General features: G+C 42.4%; 1 protein-coding gene across 2 annotated transcripts in view; it reads left to right on the top strand.

The window, feature by feature from the left end:
- Positions 1-4,256: 4,256 nt before the first annotated feature.
- RMND5A (required for meiotic nuclear division 5 homolog A) overlaps positions 4,257-21,533 on the top strand; it is a 60,084-nt gene continuing 42,807 nt past the window's right edge. For both annotated transcript variants that reach the window (XM_044918518.1, XM_021697318.2), the window contains exon 1: positions 4,257-4,893. In XM_044918518.1, the coding sequence (XP_044774453.1) occupies positions 4,752-4,893 (142 nt within the window). In that variant the 5' untranslated portion in view covers positions 4,257-4,751. The remainder of the gene's footprint in view (positions 4,894-21,533) is intronic.

Genomic DNA, 21,533 nt, shown 5'->3' with positions numbered 1-21,533 from the left:
AGGAGTCCATTTGATACTGGAGTAGGGTTTTGTTTGTGTTTGTGTTCGTGTGTGAATTTTTTGTTGTATGATGAAAATGCAACCACAGAAAAATAATTTGCAGTTGTTCTGAAAACTGATTTTTTTCCCTCTTGCTTCTAGAGACCCTCCTCTGAAAAACCAAGGTATGGGCTTAAAGCAATTATGCACTGGATAGGAAGGGCCAATACAAACTAAAGAGGGAACATAAAGATCTCTGTCCTTACAAGTACTGTTTTTCTTTCCTCGGTTAAATTCGAAACCTCTTCTCTCTCTCTCTTTTTTTTAAGATTTTAAGTAATCTCTAAACTCAACATGAGGCTCAAACTCACAACCCCAAGATCAAGAGCCCCACGTCCTAATGACTGAGCCAGCCAGGTGCCCTGAAGTCTCTTCTCCTCTTATTATGCTCTTTCCTTTAACAAATACCTAAAGCACTTTTTCTATTCTGATTAAATCATGTGAGAGAAAAAGAACAGTCAGCCCTGACCTAGGAGCTAACAATCTAATTGAGTAAGCAAATTGGAAAAGTTAACCAAGAAGAGAAGAGCACTAGGCACTTAGGAATTAAATGACTTAACCCAGAGAAGTCATATAGCAGGTCAAGGAATGGCTGGTAACTATACTGTGGTCATGGTCTAGATCAGCACTATTCAATATAAGTTTCTACAGTGATGGATTAGCATAGTAGCCACTAGCCACATGTGGTTAATGAGTACTTGAAATGTGGTCTGTACAACTGAGGATTTTAATTTTTAATTTTATTTAATTTAAAAAGCTACGTAGAGTTGGTGACTTACCATATTGGAGAATGCAGGCCAAGATCTAGAAGGTATCAAGAAAGTAGGACTTGTCTTGTTACTTGAAGAAAGGGGAGGGTTTGAATGGCTTTGGACAAAGAAAGGCATTCCAAGAGAGGAAAAAGCATGGATGAACTGTGCTCACTTCACCCTGAAAATGTGAACGTGTCTGGTATTTGATGGGGGATTATGATGGGTTGCTACACTGGGCAGACCATGCAGCTGGGAATTATGATTTGAAGCTGTCAGTAATGGGGAGTAATTAGTTCTTCCTTTTTTCTTAATTGAGGTATAATTGATATATAACATTATATTAGTTTCAGGTGTACAACATGATTTGATATTTGTATGATTATTTCTGATCAGTAGAAATAAGAGCTCTTACCATGTGTTAGGCATTATGTTGAGTGCTTTAGATAGATTATCTCATTTAACTATAATAACCTTTTGAGGGGAATGAAGATTCATTTGGTGGCACTGTAGGAGTAAGAGAAACAATTATAATCTTGGAAATATCTCAAGGTACTGATGATGAGGATGTAGAAGTTAAAAAGCCTCATGAGGACATTAGGAAGTCATACTCTATAGAACTTGATGTCTGACTTCATGTGGAGGATGAATGAAAAAGGGACAAGACAATCTGCATCCCTAGGGATACTGATGAGGACAAAATCCGGAGGAACACCAATGATTCTGGGGTGAATGAAGGCAGTTGAATTAGCAAAGGGATCTTGGGAAGGATGTAGAGGGGTGGCAATGGAAACAAGTTAGTAGAGTCGAGGAATTTGATAAAGGGTTTTTGAGAGTCCTATAGGTAAGTTAAAGATGAGGATGGAGGGGCATCTGGCTTTAACTGGTGGAGCATGTGACTCTTGATCTTAGGGTTGTGAGTTCGAGCCCCATGCTGCATGTAGAGATTACTCAAAAATAAAATCTTAAAAAAGATAAGGATGGAGAAGTGGCAGCTGTAGCTGGGAGTTAAGGTAATGCTGATAAAAACAGAGAAGTCAAAGGGAGGATAGTCAATTTTGAAAGGAAATGTGAACTTTTTTTGACATGTTGACTAGAGGTAGTCAGTCTCTGGATGATAATGTCTTACTGGTTGGAGAATGTGAAGCTAGAGCTTATGAGGCACATCAAGGCTGGAGAGGGGCAGATTGTAAAGTGCTACCTCAGGACAGCAGGTATTGAGGATAAAACCTGGGGCAAATGCCCACTCACATAGAGGGCTAAATGAGAAAGAAGAGCCAGCAAGGGAGAAGGGGTGACTGAACCATACTAGGACAATATCAAGGGAGAATTTTACAGGTGAAAGTGAGTCAGAATTTTCTCGTGTGGCAGTGAGGTCAAGGAAAAAAAAAAGACTGAGAAAAGAATGAGCTTATCAAGGAGATCAGGGAGGAAAAAGTGTAAAGAATTTGGGCAGTTTGGCCATGAAGGGACTGAGAGGAAAAGGGAAACAGCTTGAGAAGGGATAAATAAAGATCATCTCTCCCCCAATTCTCCAGGTAGGTCAGTCCCATTCAGTCTGAAAGCAGAAAGGAAGGACCTAGTACAAAGGAGGGGAAGACGTCTGGAGGGAGGTGAGATGAAGCCAGCAAGCCAAGGGTTGGCAACTTAGAAGGGAGAAAAGACTCTTGTTCCTTTAGGTACACAAAATGGATGGGACGGACAGAAATACTTTGAGAAGAGTGGCAGAGGATGCTGGAGCTGGATTTTTTTTTTAATCTTCTCAGTGAAAAAGCAATCAGGGCCATCTGCCAAGAAAGAGGAGAAAGGAAAATGGGTTAGGTGGGGAGGAGAAAGGAGATTTATAACAGCAACAGCGAGGGGAGCCCTTGGGAATCACCTGAATGAAAGGATTGGGGACTAGACCAACGTGATTCCATTTTAGGCTGCCATCTCAGATTTACTTACGGGAACAGACAACTAACAACCAGCATTTATCATACGGCTATTCCCTGCTTACTATGAGTGTTTACATATATTATCTCACTTAATTTCCCAAGAAGCCAATGAAATATTATTAATTGCAATTATTTCCAAATTACAAAAAGGGAAATTGAGACTCAAAAAGATTTCACCTTAATTAAAGAAAAAAATTGCCTACTATGTTGCCAGGCACCGTTCTTGGGCAGAGAATTAGACAAAGGCTTGCCTTTACGGAGATTTACTGAAGAGGTGCAGGCTGAAAAGTAAACGAAAAATTAACCAGATCACTTCAGCTTTTAATAAATGGTGTGAAAATAAGAAAACTGGTGATACGGTTGATATTATGATAAATACGACACAACACTGGAGGAGTGAGGGAAGGTGGAAACTCTATTAGTGTGGTCAGGGGAGGGCCCTCTGAGGGGGCAAGTGAGCTGAGAAGTTTATGATGAGAAAGGTGGACGGGTTTTCCAGGCCAACGAAAAAAAGCTAAGTGCAGACGCCCTGAGGCAATTACTAATGTGGCTTTTGGAAGAAAGCTAACATTAGCGCAACTGCAGCTTAGTGCGCAAGGGGATATGGGCCAAGGTTGGAGGCACCACGGCAGTCCGGGAAGAATTTACGCAGAGGAGGTAACTCAATTCGTATCAATGGAATAAGGCGCCCGAGAGCAGGGGCAGGCTGTGCCGCTCTCCCACGCGGGTTTCCATTGCGTGAAGCTGCCCGCACACGGCGCAGAGAGGAGCTACCTGTCGGGAGAGGTTCCAAGCCCCGGAGCCAAGGAGTTGAGGCCCGCGGGGGGGTGGGGAGTGTGACCTCCCCGCGGCACCAGCATCCCGGCGGCACCCACGGCCGCGCGGGGCTCTTCCCCGCGCCGACCCCGCGCAGCTACCGAGCAGCCCTCTTCCCCCGCCCTCCAGCATCGCCCCCGCCTGGCTTCTTGTCAGCGACCTCCGCCCGCCGCACTACCGGCCCCGCCCCGCCGGGCTTGGTTTTTCGTCCGGGGCGGCAAGTCCGTCTTCCAAAACTTCGGAACGACAGTAGCCCTAGGAGTAATGGGGAGATGACATAAATTATGACCAGGGCGAACTCCTGTAGAAAACAGACCTTTTAGTCCCTGCCTTGTTTTCCCTCATGGCTTTCCAGAAATAACTTGCTTCCCACGATGCACTCTAAGTCACCCCCTCCAACAGCGAGACTATTGGTTTGGCCCCTATACTCCGATTGGCTGAAGGTTTACGCCTCGGTCAGGGATTGGAGAACGTTGGCTCCTTACGTATTCCCCGCGCCCATTGGTTCTTTTTCCCCTTTTCTGGGCGGAGTGGTTAGGGACGGTTTCCACCCTCTTGTTTACGGGGAGCGTAGTTGTAGCGCTCTCTGAGCGCCGGGGCTGTCTCCGAAGTTCCCTATTTAGCTCCTCGGACCAATTGGGTTCTTGCTCCACCCTCGCCCTCTCCCTTGCACGCTTCCCGCGTGGTACTGCCCACACCTTTAGAGCGGCGGCGCGAGCGGACGCTCGTCGCGTTCCTCCGCCCGCGTTCGCCAGGCTGCTCCCCCTCGAGGGTGCGCTTGGTACGGCCCGCGCCGCCTCTTTCCCTTGCTGGGGTGGCTGCCCCCCCCCTCGGGTCGGCGGCGCTTGGTGCCGCCCGGGAGAACCAGGTCATCGGTCGGTGCCCGTGAAAACAAAAACAATCGGCGGCGCCGCCGCGGGCAGCCGAACGCGGCGAGTGAGGACCAGGGGCGCGGGACTGGGTGGGGAGAGCGAGCGGGAGCGGCGGCGAGTATCCGGAGGCCGGGGGGCCATGGGGCAGGCGGGCACGGGCTGCGCGGGACTCCCCCGGCGCCGCGGCTAGCACGCCCGCTCTCTCGGCCGCCTCAGCCGCCCGCGCCGCCCGCCTGGGGGACGAGGAGCAGGACGCGGCCTCGGCCGGGCCCGGGCCGAACGGCTGCGGACACCCGGGCGCCAGGGAGCCGAGCGCCGCCGTCGCCGCCGCCTCCGGGATGGATCAGTGCGTGACGGTGGAGCGCGAGCTGGAGAAGGTGCTGCACAAGTTCTCGGGCTACGGGCAGCTGTGCGAGCGCGGCCTGGAGGAGCTCATCGACTATACGGGCGGCCTCAAGCACGAGATCCTGCAGAGCCACGGTAGGGCGGCCCGGGTGGGCGCGCGGGGCAGGGCCCGGCCCCTTGGGCCACGGCGGGCCAGGAGGGGTGTCCCGGCGCCTCCCCCACCCACCCCAGCCCTCTGTGACTTTTCTTCCTCGCGATTTGCCTCGAACCTGCCCCGACTTCGTTGTCAATTAAGAGTGAGCGCGATCCACCCGGAAACCCAGCCCGGAACCACGGGTTCCAGCCGGGTTAAACATGTGTGGGGGCCGGTCCGTGGCACCTGCAAACTGCCGCCGTCCCGGGGTGGGCGCCCCCGCTCCCGACCCCGTGCTTTCTGGTCCCTGCGGGCTGAAGGTGCGCTGATTGCGTTGGACCGAGGGTCTGGGTGATAAGAGGGTCAGTGCAGGAAGCCCCTTCTTCCTCTCCTGCCCCAGATCCTTGGCCCGGGGACTTACTTTACAAGTCTTTCTTTTTTCTTCTTTCTGTTCTTTTTTTTTTAAATTAGAAAGTCGAGTGTTATTCTTAGCTGTGGGTTAGCAGAACAGCCGCTGCTGCAACTTCACGATTTGCTGCTGTGTGGAAGCAGCTCTTCTTCAACGTCGCAGCAGCACAGACGATTCCTAGGAAACGAGCTCAATCAAATTGTTTGGCTCTCCTAGTGTAGCCTGAGGAAGAACAGGCAGCTTTCCTGAAGCAAATTGTGGCACAAGTAGTTAGTTACTTGCCTTACCTGGCCAAGTTTTTACTTGCTTTCCTTTCAGAAGACAGATTTTCTATAGTAGAATGTTTTACCTAGATTATTTCATTATTGCCCTAAGATCCGGGGGCAGATACTTTGCCGAAGTTAACTTGTGGAAGCTGGTTGAGAAGGGGTTTTGGTTTTGGTTTTTTAGTAACAGGTTAAGGTCTGGTGTCCTTAGACTGACATATTCATAGTGGTGATTCCTTCTGGTCAAGAAAGAAATGACTTTATTTAATGGATTCATTCAAGAGTTTGAAGGAGCCTTCTCAATCCATAGGCTGAACAGCAGTTTATGGAAAGGAAAGTTTGGTAGCTGAGGTGAAATGCGGATACTTGGGCAGGTGAGGTGAAGGCATTGGCGCCATCTGAGCTTCTCCCCTCTTCCACCTTTCTTTTCAGACTCCTTTCAGTGGGGAGTAAGTGCTAGCCCGTGATAAGGGAGTCTTAAAACATCTTATTCTGAACATGGCAGTCACTTTTGAACTCGGGGGAAGAAGCAAGCCTGCAACCATAATAGGAAAAGGAGTTAGAATATTAGTATGGAAAAATAAACAGACATAGATGGCTGCTTGGGAAGGGGAAGTGGAGGTGGAGTTGGGTGGGAATCCTGGGAAGGCTCTGGTGAATTGGGTTTTTGGACATGCGGGATAAAGCTGAAGGGCTGATGAAGACAGAGCCAAGGGCTAATGTGTACTGTTGGCTAAAGATGCAGTTAGAATTGGGGGGAAAGTAAGGTCTCAGATGGTTTCTTAGTATCATTCCTACCGAGGAGACTGAAGGAGATCCCGTAGGCTGCAGGGAAGAAAGACTGTAGGGTCCACCCGCACCTTGAACTCCTCTTGGAGAGTGGAGGGCCATGGAGGAGCCAACAGAAACAGAAAAGGCAGGAGCTTAGAAAAAGAGAAGTTGGTCAGCTGGTATTTGGCTGTTGGGAGTCAGTGACCGTCTGCTTGCAGCTTCATAGAGTTAAACTAGATTAGTGGGGATTAAGAAAAATATGCAAACTGAAGTGTAAGAAGGCCCAAGGCTGTTTAAGTACAAGGGTGGGAGGTGCATGTGTCTGTGTCCCTCTGTCTCTGCCTGCCCACCCGCCCATCCGTTCCAGGAAATCTATGTCTTGTTCAAGGCTGAAAGGAAAAGAATGAGTGAAGGGTCTAGACTTGGAGAGGTGGAAGGAGCATTTCCTTTTTAAGGACCAGGTCAGAGATTGAGGGATTGGATAGGCAGAATTTGAGAGAGAAGATGGAAAGTAAAATACCTTCCTATAAGAGGGAGGGGGGTATTAGTTGATGGGGGAGTGTGATTGCAAGCCTCGTTTTAGGGAATTTGGGGCCCATCTCAGATGGATAAAATAATTGCCAGAAATTGCTGAAGCACTAGTTTGCTTTAGACAAATTGTTTTTTGCTTGGTATCGGGGAACTTTGCAAGGAATGTATGGTGTGAGGGTATTAGCCACAGATAATGCCATGCTGTTCAAATGGTCTGACTTGGTGAATTGCATGTGTTCCTTTCTCAGCCTCCTATTTTTTACCTTCCTGTCTACCAAATTGCAGTTTGATATTGGTATTTCTTTGATTTTCTTTAATTCTTTAATAATAGGATTAAGTGACTAAAGGCAGTTATGAAACATGAAAGAAAAATAAATACCGCAAGTGCCGGGTCTAGTTTCCAAAGTAAACTCTTTTTTCTAATGGTGTCTTATGTGTGGAGGCAAACATCATGCTTTGGTATCTTGGTTATGGTAATTTTCAAAGCAGATAATTTCTAATGTTCTTTGCCAGCGATGATGTGGGTATTACATTTGTATCTTAAATATACCCTTCCTAAAGTTATGTCTACTGAAATCTGAGTTTGGAACTCCACTTTCAAGTTTGAATGTACTTGTTTGGGCAGTTGATCTTGTGGGCTCCTGTGACTTGAGAGAGGAGCTCCAACTGGGACCATCTGTCAGGGCTTTGGATCTCATTCTCTGGGGTTATTTGTGGTAATATTCTTGTAAGAATGTGATGTGAATAAAGTAGAATCTTGGGAACCGTATAGATCCCCCAACATGGCATCATACCATGGTGAGTAACTGCCTGATTCGGAAGTATCTTTTTAGCTAGGGTCAGGGGATCAGTTCAGTTTTTGAGGATGATTTATATTTCCTTATGTTTAAGTATCTTTGTTCTAAAGTGAGTGAACAACTATACTAAATGAGGACAGTTAGAATAGTTTGTGGTGGAAACATCATACGTAAATGAAGATTAGTAAACCCATTGACAACCCATATCCACTCTCACTGCCCAAAGGGGGCTAGCCTGGCAACTGGCTTGGAAGTAGTCCTGCAGTGAGCCCTAACATTTCTTTCATCGGCTCTAAATTGCCTCTATATAGCCTGAAATTCTTTCATATAAGCTTTCCCTAATTATTTCATTTAAAATGTATTTTTCTTAATTCACTTACCTTTGGGAGAATAAAGGTGATGTGGATGGTCACTTACACCTGGTGGATTAGTTGATACTCTGCCATTTAATCCACCTCTAACCAACTCCAGCCTGGGAAAAGGAAAATCTTTTTTTTAACGTTAATTTATTTTTTTAGTGGGCGTGAGGCCTAAGGCAGAGGAGTACTTTCAGAGTAGAAGGCTCTGACTGAAGGCCCCAATTGATACGTGCGGGCTTTGACTAGGTCACAGCCGGCCATGCAGTTGTTGGTGGTTGAGGGGCAGCATAGCAGTAACAGAAGAGCGAAGGGGCAGTAAAGAATCACACAGAATACTAAAAAGAAGTTCTGTTGAAGCCTGATTCATTCCTCTTCTGGAGACTGACTTAAAGGCTTTCTTTAGGTCCAAGAACTGCCTGGGAAACCTTAGGGTGGTAGATAGGATGATGGATGGGAGAGTGATCCAGAGCCTGCTGAGTGAGGTATCTGAGGTAAAAGGGATTAGAGATGACTATTCACAGCAGATGAAAGGTCTGTGCTGAGGTGTTTGGGCTGGGAAAGGAATACCTTTTTTTTTTTTATATATAATTTTATTATGTTATGTTAATCACCATACATTACATCATGAGTTTTTGATGTAGTGTTCCATGATTCATTGTTTGTGTATAACACCCAGTGCTCCATTCAATACATGCCCTCCTTAATACCCATCACCAGGCTAACCCATCCCCCCACCCCCTTCCCCTCTAGAGCCCTCAGTTTGTTTCTCAGAGTCCATAGTTTCTCATGGTTCGTCTCCCCTTCCGATTCCCCCCCTTCATTTTTCCCTTCCTACTATCTTCTTCTTCTTTTTTTTTTTTTAACATATAATGTATTATTTGTTTCAGAGGTACAGGTCTGTGATTCAACAGTCTTACACAATTCACAGCACTCACCATAGCACATACTCTCCCCAATGTCTACCATTTTTAAGCTTAATTTGCCAGAAGTTCAAGGATTGTACCAAACTCTGAGTCTTATCCTTAGTTACTTTGATTAAATTTCAGGTTCACTTAATTTCCTCAACTCTTGGGAAAGAGGAGAGCACTGTCATATAGTTGTACCAGCTTTTCAGTGAGTTTCCCTGTGCACATGAAGTTTGGTCAAATTTTCTGTATGGTTGATGCTGTTGGTGATCATTCCCAGTGTGCCCTTGATCTAATTTGGGTAATGCACTAGTGCTTCTCAAACTTCACTCACAAATGTGCACTCTTATTTTTCAGATGAATTCATGATTTCTCTTAAGTGGAAGTGAAAGGCACTGTAGGCACTGATATTTGTGAAATCATAGGTTTGGTGTATTAGATATAATAAACTATTAAAAGCAAATTCATAACTATTAAAATGCTTCACATACAGCTAAAATCACTATTCATGTCAGTGGTGTGGGAACCACACTTTGGACAACCCTCAATTAACAGGCAGATAGTATGGATAAATGTTAGGGATTTGACTTGTGATTGTTTATATGCTTTTTAGCTTTTTTTTTTTCTATTGGCAAATATATTTTGTTTCCCATTAGCACTTCTGTGGTGGAAGGAGAACAGAAGAGAACTATATATCACGTATTGCTGATATTCTAATTTCACATTTGGTAAATGGAGATTAGACTGAAACAGTAGGGTAGCATTTATGACATGATTGACGTGTACTGGGAAAATTACAGTCTTTGTTAAGAGGCAAGGGTATGCAGTTTGTTTAAAAGTTATTTCTAGGGTAGGGGCACCTGGGTGGCTCAGTCAGTTGAGTGTCTAACTCTTGATCACAGTTCAGGTCTTGATCTCAGGGTGGTGAGTTCAACGCCCATGTTGGGTGTGGAGCCTACTTTAAAAAAATTTTTTTTAGGCTATTATAGGGAATTGTATTATAGTTTCTGAAAATGATTCTTAGTGACTTTTTTTAAATGAATTTTCTAAATTTAAATTTTATTTGAGTAGATAATTTGTTCAAATGGTATAAATTCAAATGATAAAAAAAGGATACCCAGTAAGAAGTCTCCCTCCTACTCTTATTTGTGGGCCACCTAGTTGCCCACTTCACAAAGATGCTAGCTTCCAGAAAAATTTTTAAGAAAAATCAGGGAAGTAATAATTTGTCACTATTCATTTTTACTTTGAGGCATTGGACATGTAGTTCTACTTACTGTGATTTAGGCTTAGTATTATTGCAATTTACAAGTTGGTAAAGACAACTTAATTTGTAGGAGTGGTCAGCACATATATTAGCTTCTAAAACTCCTTTTTTTGTGCAGGTATGTGGTCTGACTCCCAGTAAAACTCATTTAAACCATAATCCTCCATCTTTCTTTCTTTGGTGAATCAAAGAGAACTTAGTTACTAGTTGCAGAACTGCTTCCAGTTTTTAAAACTTGAAGGTAACAAATAAGAAGGTAAATAGGCAATTAAGCATGGAGGAGAAAGCAAATTGTGGCCATGTTTTAAACAAATTTCTGTGGTATGGTTTTTATCAGTAGACAGAAAACAGAGATTCAGGGTCCTATGGTATGGATAACTCTTCATTCTAGAATTTGAGTTGTATATATTATATATACTTAACTGAAAAGTATGCTTATTTATACGTATAAATCCCTGTGCTTTTCAGAGCCTCCCAGGGTTGTGAATGTATTATGTTGAATGAATATTAAAGGATCAGGGTTTGGTAGACAAGTGGTTTGCTTATTCAGCCTTTTTGTTTGGTGTACTTGAAGTAGGCTACAGTATCTGGTCTCTCAGTTGTCAATGAAACTTTTTGCTAAATATTAACAAGACACTATTGGGAGAGAAAAGGATTTTATTTATTTATGTATGTATGTATGTTAGCCACTGTATAGTACATCATTAGTTTTAGAGAGAGGAAGGACTTTAAATTTTTAATTGAATAAAATTTGATAGCTACTTTTAACATCTAGTCTGGAAAGTAGCAGGTAAGTAGGTCAGAAAAGTTTGGGTAGATAACAGTAGTCGTTGTTCAAATACTCTAAGAGAAGAATAGACCACTTAGCAAGCTACTTGGGCTGTTTTAGATGGTGAGAATAATAGGTTAGTGTGGGCATTTCCAGTTAAGGTTTAGAAGCTGATTTAACTTTGTCAGCCATTCCTTTCCAGGCTCTTTTAGGAGATAATTCTTTATTTGACACCTTATTCATTGAGACTAGAATCTGTTCAGGATTCTTTTGATTGCAGGTGGCAGAATAGTTTTAATTAAAATGGACTTTGTTGACTCATAACTAAATAGGCTGAGGTAAAGCCAGCTGGCTCCAGAAGCAGAGAGGATGTCATAAGGATTGATCTTTTTCTCTTTCTCACTCAACTGTGCTTTCCATGGTTGGCTTCATTCTCAGAGGAGCTTTCTCCACATGGAGGTAAAGATGGCCAGTGGAGTTCATATCATTCTTATATTGCTAGTGATCCCAAAGACAGGAACATGCCTTTTTTTCCTGCATTTTCAAACATAAAATTACCAGGGAGTATTCCATGCTGTTTTGGTTCGGGTCTAACCCTCTCCCTGAATCAATAACTGGGACCAGGGCATGGAGTTCATTGGCTACCTTGGGCAGTGCTTATCCCATGTCAGGAGATGTACGGCCATGTGATCATAGAGAGGAGAGAGTTCTAGAAGGGAAAACTTGTACCCAGATTAAAGTGATAGATGTCTATTATAGTTGAGCAGCTACCAGTTACACCAATAACAATGTTCTTTGAGGTGTTTTCTTGCCTAGCCCAACCTTTATTTCTTAGTTTTTGCCTTGCCTCCTAACTATAACGTTCATACAATTCAAATACTGAGTTGCTGGTGCAACTTAATTTGTAGACTAAAAAAAAAATACAATTTGGTTCATGTTACCTTTGGGAACTTACTTGAAATTGCTTGTATGCTTGGCATAGTAAAATCATTTTACTAAGGTTATTTTATCTTTTAAGTAGTTTCTAATTCTGGATAATAACATTGGTGAGGGAGAAACTTGCCAACGCTTCTGTGATATGATACTAGAAATTTCCATTCTTTCCATGTCTTAGTCACTTAGTTGTTAGGATAGTGAAAATGGTGTTTTGGTAAATATTCACTTAGGACCTTAAAACTGATTTGTTTTTATTTGGGTTCCTGCTTTTTCATCTGTAAAATCTTTGAAAATAACCCCAAAATGTGGTATAGGGGAGAATTATGGAAGGCTGTAGTCTTGAGCTATGTACTGGAGCACCATGGTGCTCCATGTAATCCCCAGAAGTTGATAGATACCAAGGACCTGATGCTCTCTAAACTGGGCATTTTTTTGAAAGCTTCAGGAGTTTGTAGAAGAATGGCAAAATGTTTGGCCTTCCTCTTAGATTAGGTGTAGTTTAATCCCTTAAAGAACAGAGACTAGAATCTCCAGCAGGACTTGAGACTTTTAGAAATATACTTCCACCTTATTTGGGTTTGGTGATTGTATGGCTCAGCTCAGAATGATACTTAGGGAACATTGTTCTCAGAATCCGTAAGGCTTTAACACTTAAGATTGAGCCTGAATACTTTCTTCTCATTTTGAGGTATAGCATCTGGCTGTGTGTTATCTTTGATGAGTTTACTGTATCTGTGGGATCCATCTAGATTTAATATCTCATTATTGATTATATGAAGGTATTCAGGAGGAGATAAGGAGTGACTTAAAAGAAACATTATATATGGCTTTGGCCCTCCAGGAACTTGGAGGCTAGTTAGGGAGATAAAAAGATGAGTCTGCCACTTGGAGAGTAGACCACAAAATTTTGTCCTTGAGCTTAGGAGATCTGAGTTTGAGTCCTTGCTCTGCCACTTTACTGGTTCTATAATCTATAATCTTGCTTAACCTGTTTCCTCTTCAATAAACTGGTAACTTACATTACAGAGTTATGGGAATTAAATAGGTAGTAGGTGTAAACTGGCTTTAAAATCTGAAAACAAGGTATATTTGTTATTTTTAATGTCTGCCTTTTTTGTTTGTTTTTATTTTTTTTAAGGTCTGTGCCTTTAAGCAGTGTTAAGCACTATGGAGACACTTTTTTTTTTTTTTAAATTTATTTATTTATTTATTTATTTGAGAGAGAGAGTGAGAGAGAGAAAGCACAAGAGGGGGGAGCGGGAGAGGGAGAAGCAGACTCCCTGCTGAGCAGGGAGCCCGATGCGGGACTCGATCCCGGGACTCCAGGATCATGACCTGAGCCGAAGGCAGTCGCTTAACCAACTGAGCCACCCAGGCGCCCCTATGGAGACACTTTGACCTTTAGGTATCTTTTGTACTGGTGTATGTTAGCTGCCATTCTGTGCCCAGTAGTTTGCCTAACACCATAAGGAATTTTCAAAAGGCATAAGATACAGTCTTCAAGGAACTTTAGTTGGATAATGAGACCAGACTTTTACATTTGAGAGGGGAAAAAACCATGGCCATGACACAGTATAAATAGCAGTACTTCTGGTTGGTATGAATACTAGCAGTTCAGAGAAATAGGAGAGAAAAAGCCCTTAGAAAGAACTGCTGGGTGTGTGTGTGTGTGTGTGTGTGTGTGTTATTTCAATTGAACTTCAGAGCACCTGGTCAATAGTTATTAATTGCCAATTAAATGTAGAACTAGGCTAAATCTTGTGGGAGTTAACAAAGGGCAAGCAATCGTTCTCATGCTCTAAGAACTTTCTGTCTAGTTAGGGAGATGTCACTGGTGTGTTTTTAACCAACTATGCCCAGTAGTGGCCATGTACATAGGCCAATGCTGACTGAGTGGTACAGGCAAGAAGGGGTGGGATTTGAGACAGAGTCCTCTAACCTGTCAAGTTTCAATAACAGAGATTGAATGTGGACAGTAGGAAGATAGGATGGGGCACCAGAAGTGGTGGTTGGCAAGAACAAAGGTACAGAGGAGTGAGAACAAGAGGCATTCTGGGAACAGGGAAGGACCAGAGCAGGGAGAAATAGAAGAATTAAAATTAAATTGGAATCAGGGTTTATAGAGTCACACATACCAGGGAAAAAGTAGACTGGGAAAATGTTGAATGACTTGGGTGGGGAGTACATTTTGAACAGGGACTGGACAGGGACATTATATTGAGACCAGTTAGCAGCATTTAGGTTGATTGGAGTTGGGAGTGCAGTTTGGCTAGAGGCAAGAGGACTAGTTAAGTGTCAACTCAGACCTGATGAAAGAGGGACCTGTCTTTGGGTAGTGGTGGTAGAGATGTACAGGGACCCAGGCATGGGATCTCCTGAGGGAAGGAATTACCAGAACTTGTTGTGTGGATGTAGTCTGGCAGGATGGGCGAGAAGGGTCAGAAAAATCAAAGCTTAATCTAAGGTTTGAGCATGAGTGACAGGTAGACAATTATGGAATCAGGAAGAAAATAAGTTTATGAGAGGGGAAGGTAGAAATTTGAGTTTGATTTCTAAGTATGAAATTTACATTTAAAGACTACAAGAAACCTCATCTGTTTCAGCCATTCATTTCAGAGATATAGACGGAGATAGCTAGAGATTAATTCTCTATTTTGAATTTGAAGGGAATGACTAGGCTCTCTAAGGTAGGACTGTCTAGCAGACATTTGAAAACCGGTGCAATGTGTCCTCTTTTTCTTCTGTCATCTCCCTCAGTTCTTGCCTCATCATGTATTTTTGAAGCCTTCCCTTTCTTCCCTATGCCAGTCATTTTGGTCTAGCTTTCTGCTCTAGGCGCACTATTAGTCTGTACCATGTAATTTAGCTTTTATTTATTTATTTATTTTTTTAAGATTTTATTTATTTATTCCACAGAGAGAGACAAAGTGAGAGCGGGAACACAAGCCGGGGGAGTGGGAGAGGGAGAAGCGGGCTTCCCACGGAACAGGGAGCCCGATGTGGGGCTCGATCCCAGGACCCTGGAATCATGACCTGAGCCGAAGGCAGACACTTAATGACTGAGCCACCCAGGTGCCCCGTAATTTAGCTTTTAAATATAAACTTTCTTTTTTTCTTTTTTTTTCCCCCTTATGGTTGGTTTTGCAGCACACTAGGCTGTGATTTGGTGCACTGGATCAGAACACACCTGTCTGAATCTGTGTTCTGTTCTGGAAGGTCAGGGGTTGACCCCAAAAATACTGTGCTTGGTAGATTTGCCACCTATTAATATACTGAAAAAAGTTTGTTTTGTTTTCAGTGTGTACTGCCCGTAGAAAAAAATGAGTGTGTTCTCTTTGTGTGTTTTTCTTCCTCTGAGTGTTGAGCAGCTGCTGTGTCCTAGGTGCTGAGGTAGCTGATCAGAAGCCCCAAACGCCAATAGGCCACAATTTAGTTTGTTACTCACAGTATGAAACAGTCCTTTTATTATTATTTTTTTAATACCAACCTTACCTTTTCAAGTTTCAGGTTTTTCTATTTTAATATTTTGCAATCTTTTCCATGTTCACCTTGCCAGTGACTTCTTTAGAATCAATCTTAGACCCTTTTATTCTTTGTCTTCTTTTATTCCCATCCTAAATTTCTTAATCTGTCTAAAATACTTGATCTGTACCCTGAACACTACCGACAGGCATTCAGCACTCAGTAAATTGACTATGAGTGTCATGGTTCTCCCTTCCTTTTGACTTTAGTCTTTTTCCTGTTTTGTCTTTGTCTAGTCTCATTTTGTTTAAGATATTAAGACTTCTAAAAAAATAAGAGCGGGATAAGGGAGCCAGGGTGGTTCAGTCGATTAAGTGTCCGGACTCTTGATTTCAGCTCAGGTCCTGATATCAGTGTGGTGAGATCAATCCCTGTGTCTGGGGGGGGAGGGGTGCGGGGAGCAGAGAGCCTGCTTAAGATTCTCTCTCTCCCTCTGCCCCTCCCCCCCTTAAAAAGAGTGGGATAATGTAGAATTTTTTTTCCCCTTACAGCATTCTTTTGACTTTTTCTTTAACTTTTTTTAAGGAATTAATCTAGAATGAATTCTGGAATATAGCTCTATGTGGCCCCAGTTTTCATTTAGGTATAGTTAGGATTATGTTTACTAAATGGATTTTTTTGCATTCACATCAAAACTTGTGTGCCATTTTGTTTTCCACTTAATTCCAAATTTAAGATCTCTGTCCATTTTATGAAGCAGAGTTAACCTTTTTTTTTTAAAGATTTTTATTTATTTGACAGAGAGAGATACAGCGAGAAAGGGAACACAAGCAGGGGGAGTGGAGAGGGAGAAGCAGGCCTCCCGCCGAGCAGGGAGCCCGATGCGGGGCTCGATCCCAGGACCCTGAGATCATGACCTGAGCCGAAGGCAGATGCTTAACGACTGAGCCACCCAGGCGCCCCCAGAGTTAACTTTTAATAATGCAAAAGAGCTCAATGCAATATGTGTAATATTTATAAACTTGGATATTTAAAATGTTTTCTGTCTCCGTGATGTTCATAAGATTGTTAAGTCAGGTCTTAGTGATTTCTGGGGAATGCTACTATTTGCTTCTACCAAAATATTCTAGTCCTAGGTGGTGGTGTTTTCAGCCATTTTGGACATCTGAATAATAATCATCATAGTAATCACCTTTCTGTGTTGTGCCTCACCATTTTTTATAGAGTGCTCTTAATTATAGGGGGTCTCATCTCTCATGTCTTTGACTCTTAGGCAGCATGTACTTCATGGTGTAATTGACACCTTTAAACTGCCTTTTACAGGCCAGATTAGAACTTTTGATTATCTGTCCATGAGCAGATAAATCAAGCCACCCCATTATAGTGCTGCCTGCCAACCAGCTGTTTAATTTGAGCAACATTATCTTTCTTTAATAGTGTGTACAATTATTTGAGGGGTTTCTTCCCTTCTGATATCCTAAAAATAAGTGGCAAACAAAATTGCAAATGCGAACACTGAGTAGGGATGAGAATATAGTTTTCAGTCTTAATTTCTTTGTCTTGATTGTGTTAGGTGAGCCAAAATGATGAGTAAATGTTGTCCCATAATTGGACATATGGTTGTTTTAAGCCGTGTGATTATGAAGGAAAATAATTGAATAAATGTACAAAATGATAGAACTGTATTGAAAAGTTATTTATAAAACCAAGGTATAATTAGGAATTTTGTAATTTTTCCCTGTGTGGGAATTGGGCACTCCTTTTATTGTCTAAGTTTGTTCTACCTTGCTACATTCTGACTTGGGGTATAATTTTACAGGAACACGTTATATATGAAAGTTGAAATGTATTTCCTTTTTTTGACACACTTTAGCATAGTTTTCTTTTACAAACACAGAAACTGTGGCTCAAAACACAAACCTGTTAATTTTTTCCCCAAGTCTTTACCTACATATTTAAGGTTTTAGAGGGGAGGGAATGGTCATTATTTGGAAAAGGGAAGGAACTTACAACTGGGGGGACTCTGTTCTATGAGTGTGTTTTATTTGGACCTTGGTGTGTGTGTGTGCGCGTGCGTTATTTGGTATTTGGAAAATTTAGGCCATAGTGCTTTGCATAGTACACACTAAATACCCTGGAAGGGAGTAGAAGGTCAGTGAGCTGCTGAGTGTGAAACTGCTGGCAGTTCAGAGGGTATTGGTTCAGTGTGTTGGCAGTGCCAGAGTCTCCAGTGCTGGGCTTGAAAAGAAGAACATGTAATTTACTAGGGGCCCTTGGCTGGCTCAGTCAGTAGAGCATGTGACTCTTGATCTGGGGGTCGTGAGTTCAAGCCCCACACTGGGCGTGGAGCTAAACACTGAAGATTAAACAATCATATTTCCTATCTTCAAGTAACTTCATGAGGGTGATAGACAAATATTTACAATGAAGTGTGAAACTCTGATAGAGAAGTACAGGATGGTATGGAAACAAACAATTTATTGTTTCTTTGAAACTAATGGACATAAATCCTGAAATGGCTAGGCAGTGAAGCCCAAAGGCAGAGCTTGAAGTCTTAGCTGGGCTCTCTAAAAAACGGTTTAGGAGTTAACTCAGATGAAAGAAGCCAGTCTGAAAATGCTACATGCTATATGATTCCAACTATCCAGCATTCTGAGGAAGGCAAAACTATGGAGACAAAAGGATCAGTGGTTGCCAGGGGTGGGGTGGAAGAGAAAGATGAATAGGCAGAGCACAGAGGATTTTTAGGGCAGTGAAAATACTCTGTATGATGCTATAGTGATGGATATATGCTGTCAGAATCCATGGGTGCAACACCAAGGGTGAACCCTCAGGTAACTATGGACTTCGGGTGATAATGATGTGTCGGTGTAGGTTCATCCTTGGTTTAAAAAAAAAAAAGTACCATTCTGGTGGGTGATATTGATAATGGGGGTGGGAGGGCCAGTTTATCGGGAAAAGCACAGTAAACAAAAGTAAGGACTGTTGTGCAGATACAAGTCTGAACCTTCTTCACTGGTAAGTTTCATATGATTTAGAGCCATTCTTCTCTTCCTGGTGTAGAGAGAGAGACACTCTTACTAATGGAGATTTCCCTCATAAATGTAAATTTCCCTTACAAAAGGGTGACTTCTACTCTGTTTTTAGAACTTTTCCTGTATCTGCTGTTTCTCACAGTAACATGCTCAAAATAATCCTTATGCCAAAGAAGCATATTTTGGGGTGGCAAATTCTGCTACCCTTCATCCCCACAGTAGCCCCATGGCTGGTTCCTTCATTTCTTTCAAGTCTTTGCTGAGATACCACTTTCTCAGGTATATGGAGAATTTCTGTACCTCACTCAGTTTTGTTGTAAACCTAAAACTACTCTTAAAAAACAAAACAAAACAAAACACAACAATCTTTAGGGCACCTGGGTGGCTCAGTCGATTAAGTGTTTGCCTTTGGCTCAGATCATGATCCCAGGGTCCTGGGATTGAGCCCCCATTGGGCTCCCTGCTCAGCAGGGAGTCTGCCTCTCCCTCTCCCTCTGCCTCTCCCCCTGGCTTGAGCTCTCTCTCACTCACGCCTTCTCACTCTTAAATAAATAAATCAGTAAATAATCTTTAAAGAAAAGTACATGTGGTCACTGTAAGTGATGAACACTGCCTCAGAACTATTTCTTTCATGCTTATGTATGGGCCATGAGTTCAGGGAGGTTTATTGCATTGAAAGACACAGTTGGGGGCACCTCAGTGACTCAGACTCTTAATTTCAACTCAGGTCATGATCTCAGGGTTGTGAGATCCAGCCCTGTGTTGGGCTCCATGCTGAGCATGGAGCCTGTTTGGGATTCTCTCCCCACCCCCCTCCACTCTCTTTTGCTCTCTCTCCCTTTAAAAAAAAAAAAAGAAAGAAAGAAAGAAAAAAAGACACAGTTGGCACAGGACTTCATCCTGGGTGAAAAGTGATCACCGCAGTGGCCGACTGGGATTCTGACATTTACCTCACATCTAGTTTAGTTATGGTAAAGACGGCTATTAGTAATTCCCCAGCTTTATTTCTAGGAACTGAATCCATTTAGATTTCTTTCACAGAAATGTTCTTCTAGAAGCGGGTTTTGTTTTCAGACAGAGAAATCAGAAGAACATTAGAACTCTCCCTTTAGGACTTAGAGATTTGGTCTCAGTTTGATTATTACAGTGATTTCTAAACCTGTTTTTACCTTGGCCGCTTTCCACTAAGTCCATTTGAAAATGCATTAGTGGAATCTTTCTCTTTGAACAGGGCTTTCCCAGGGTTCTCTTTCAGATTATTCCATTCTACTTTTCTTACACTTCCAAATACATTGTAGAAATTTTTCCTTGGGGTGTACTGAGAATTCTCAGTGTTAATTAATTGACCTTATACTGCTAGTATCTGTCCTTTATAAACTTGAAAACCAGAAAGTGTAGGGTCTTATAGATGGTAAAGGAAAAAGAAATGATAGCAGCACCAAATGTCAGACATTTCAGTTGCTGAGATTTGAAAATATCAATGAATTTTAAGGTTGGGGCATGGAAGTTCAGTTGGTAAATTCCAGATGACCTCTGTCCTCCAGCTTGGTGTCTGCTTTTTTGTTCTTTAACCTTTTGTTTACTTTGTTGTCTACTGACTGTAGAAACAAACATGCTAGAATGAATAGGACTTATGGCTTGCATTTTTAAGATATTTAAAATTGAGAAATAGTTCACATACCATAGAAGTCACCCTTTTAAAGGGTATGATTCACCAGCTTTTAGAGTATTCAGAGATGTGCAGCCATAACCATTATCTAATCCCAGAACATTGTCATCACTCCCAAAGAAACCTCATACTTACTAACAGTCACTCTCCATTCTACCCTTTGCCAGCCTCTAGCCCCCATGAATTTACTTCTGTCTATGGATTTGGAGATTTCATATAAATGAATCATACAATATATGGCCTTTTGTAACTGGCTTATTTCAGTCAACAGTTTTTTTTTTTTTTTTTTTAAGATTTTATTATCTGAGACAGAGAGAATGAGAGACAGAGAGCATGAGAGGGAGGAGGGTCAGAGGGAGAAGCAGACTCCCCGCTGAGCAGGGAGCCCGATGCGGGACTCGATCCAGGGACTCCAGGATTATGACCTGAGCCGAAGGCAGTCGCTTAACCAACTGAGCCACCCAGGCGCCCTGCATTTCTCTTTTGACTAATGATGTTGAACATCTTGTCCTGTGTTTGGTTATTTGTCTTACCCTCTTTGGGGAAAAAAATGTCTATTCAAATTCTTTGTCCATTTTTATTTTTTAAAGATATTTATTTATTTGAGAGCACAAGCAGGGGGAAGAGCAGAGGGAAGAGCAGAGGGAGAGGGACAATCAGACTTCTGCGCTGAGTGCAGAGCCCAACATGGAGCTTGATCCCAGGACCCTGAGATCATGACCTGAGCCAAAATTAAGAGTCAGACACTTAACCAACTGAGCCACCCAGGCGCCCCTGCCCATTTTTAAATGGGGTTGTCTTGTTGGGTTGTAACAGTTCTTTGTACATTCTGGATACTAGACCCTTATTTGACATATGAGTTGCAAATAGTTTTTGTCATTCTCTGGATTGTCTTCTCAATTTCTTGGTAGTATTTGAAGCACAAGAGTTTTTTTGATAAAGTCCAATTGAATGAATGAAGAAGTTATCTATCTGTCTACCTATCTGTTTCTCTATCTGCCTGTTTATTTTTGTTACTTGTGCATTTGGTATCATACCTAAGAAACCATTGTCCAATAGAAGGTCAAGAATACACCCATGTTCTTCTAAGAATTTGATAGTTTTGGCTCTTACATTTAGGTGTTCATTCCATTTTGAGTTAATTTTTGTATATGGTATGATTCTTTTGCATGTGGATATCTGCTTATTCCAGCACCACTTGTTGAATATGGCATTCTTTTTAACTGTTCTTTCCTTGCTTTATTTACCACCAATCCAAAGACTTATATTAATAGTGCATGAAACTCTGCAAGGCATGTGATAAGACTGGAATATGTAGTTTAGAATAAGAACCTATCTTCCCTCAGGACTTACATATCTAGTTGAGACTGATGATGGAATTATACACAAAATTGTTGAGTGGGTTACAATTCAGTGCTAGAGGAATGGTGGAGAGAACAGAATTCATTAGAAATTGAGAAGACTGA

This window comes from Neomonachus schauinslandi, chromosome 10 (genome assembly GCF_002201575.2).
Source record: "Neomonachus schauinslandi chromosome 10, ASM220157v2, whole genome shotgun sequence".
Classification (NCBI taxonomy): Eukaryota; Metazoa; Chordata; class Mammalia; order Carnivora; family Phocidae; genus Neomonachus; species Neomonachus schauinslandi.
Note: the sequence above shows the minus strand (reverse complement) of the source record. Positions and strands in the feature narration are given on the sequence as shown.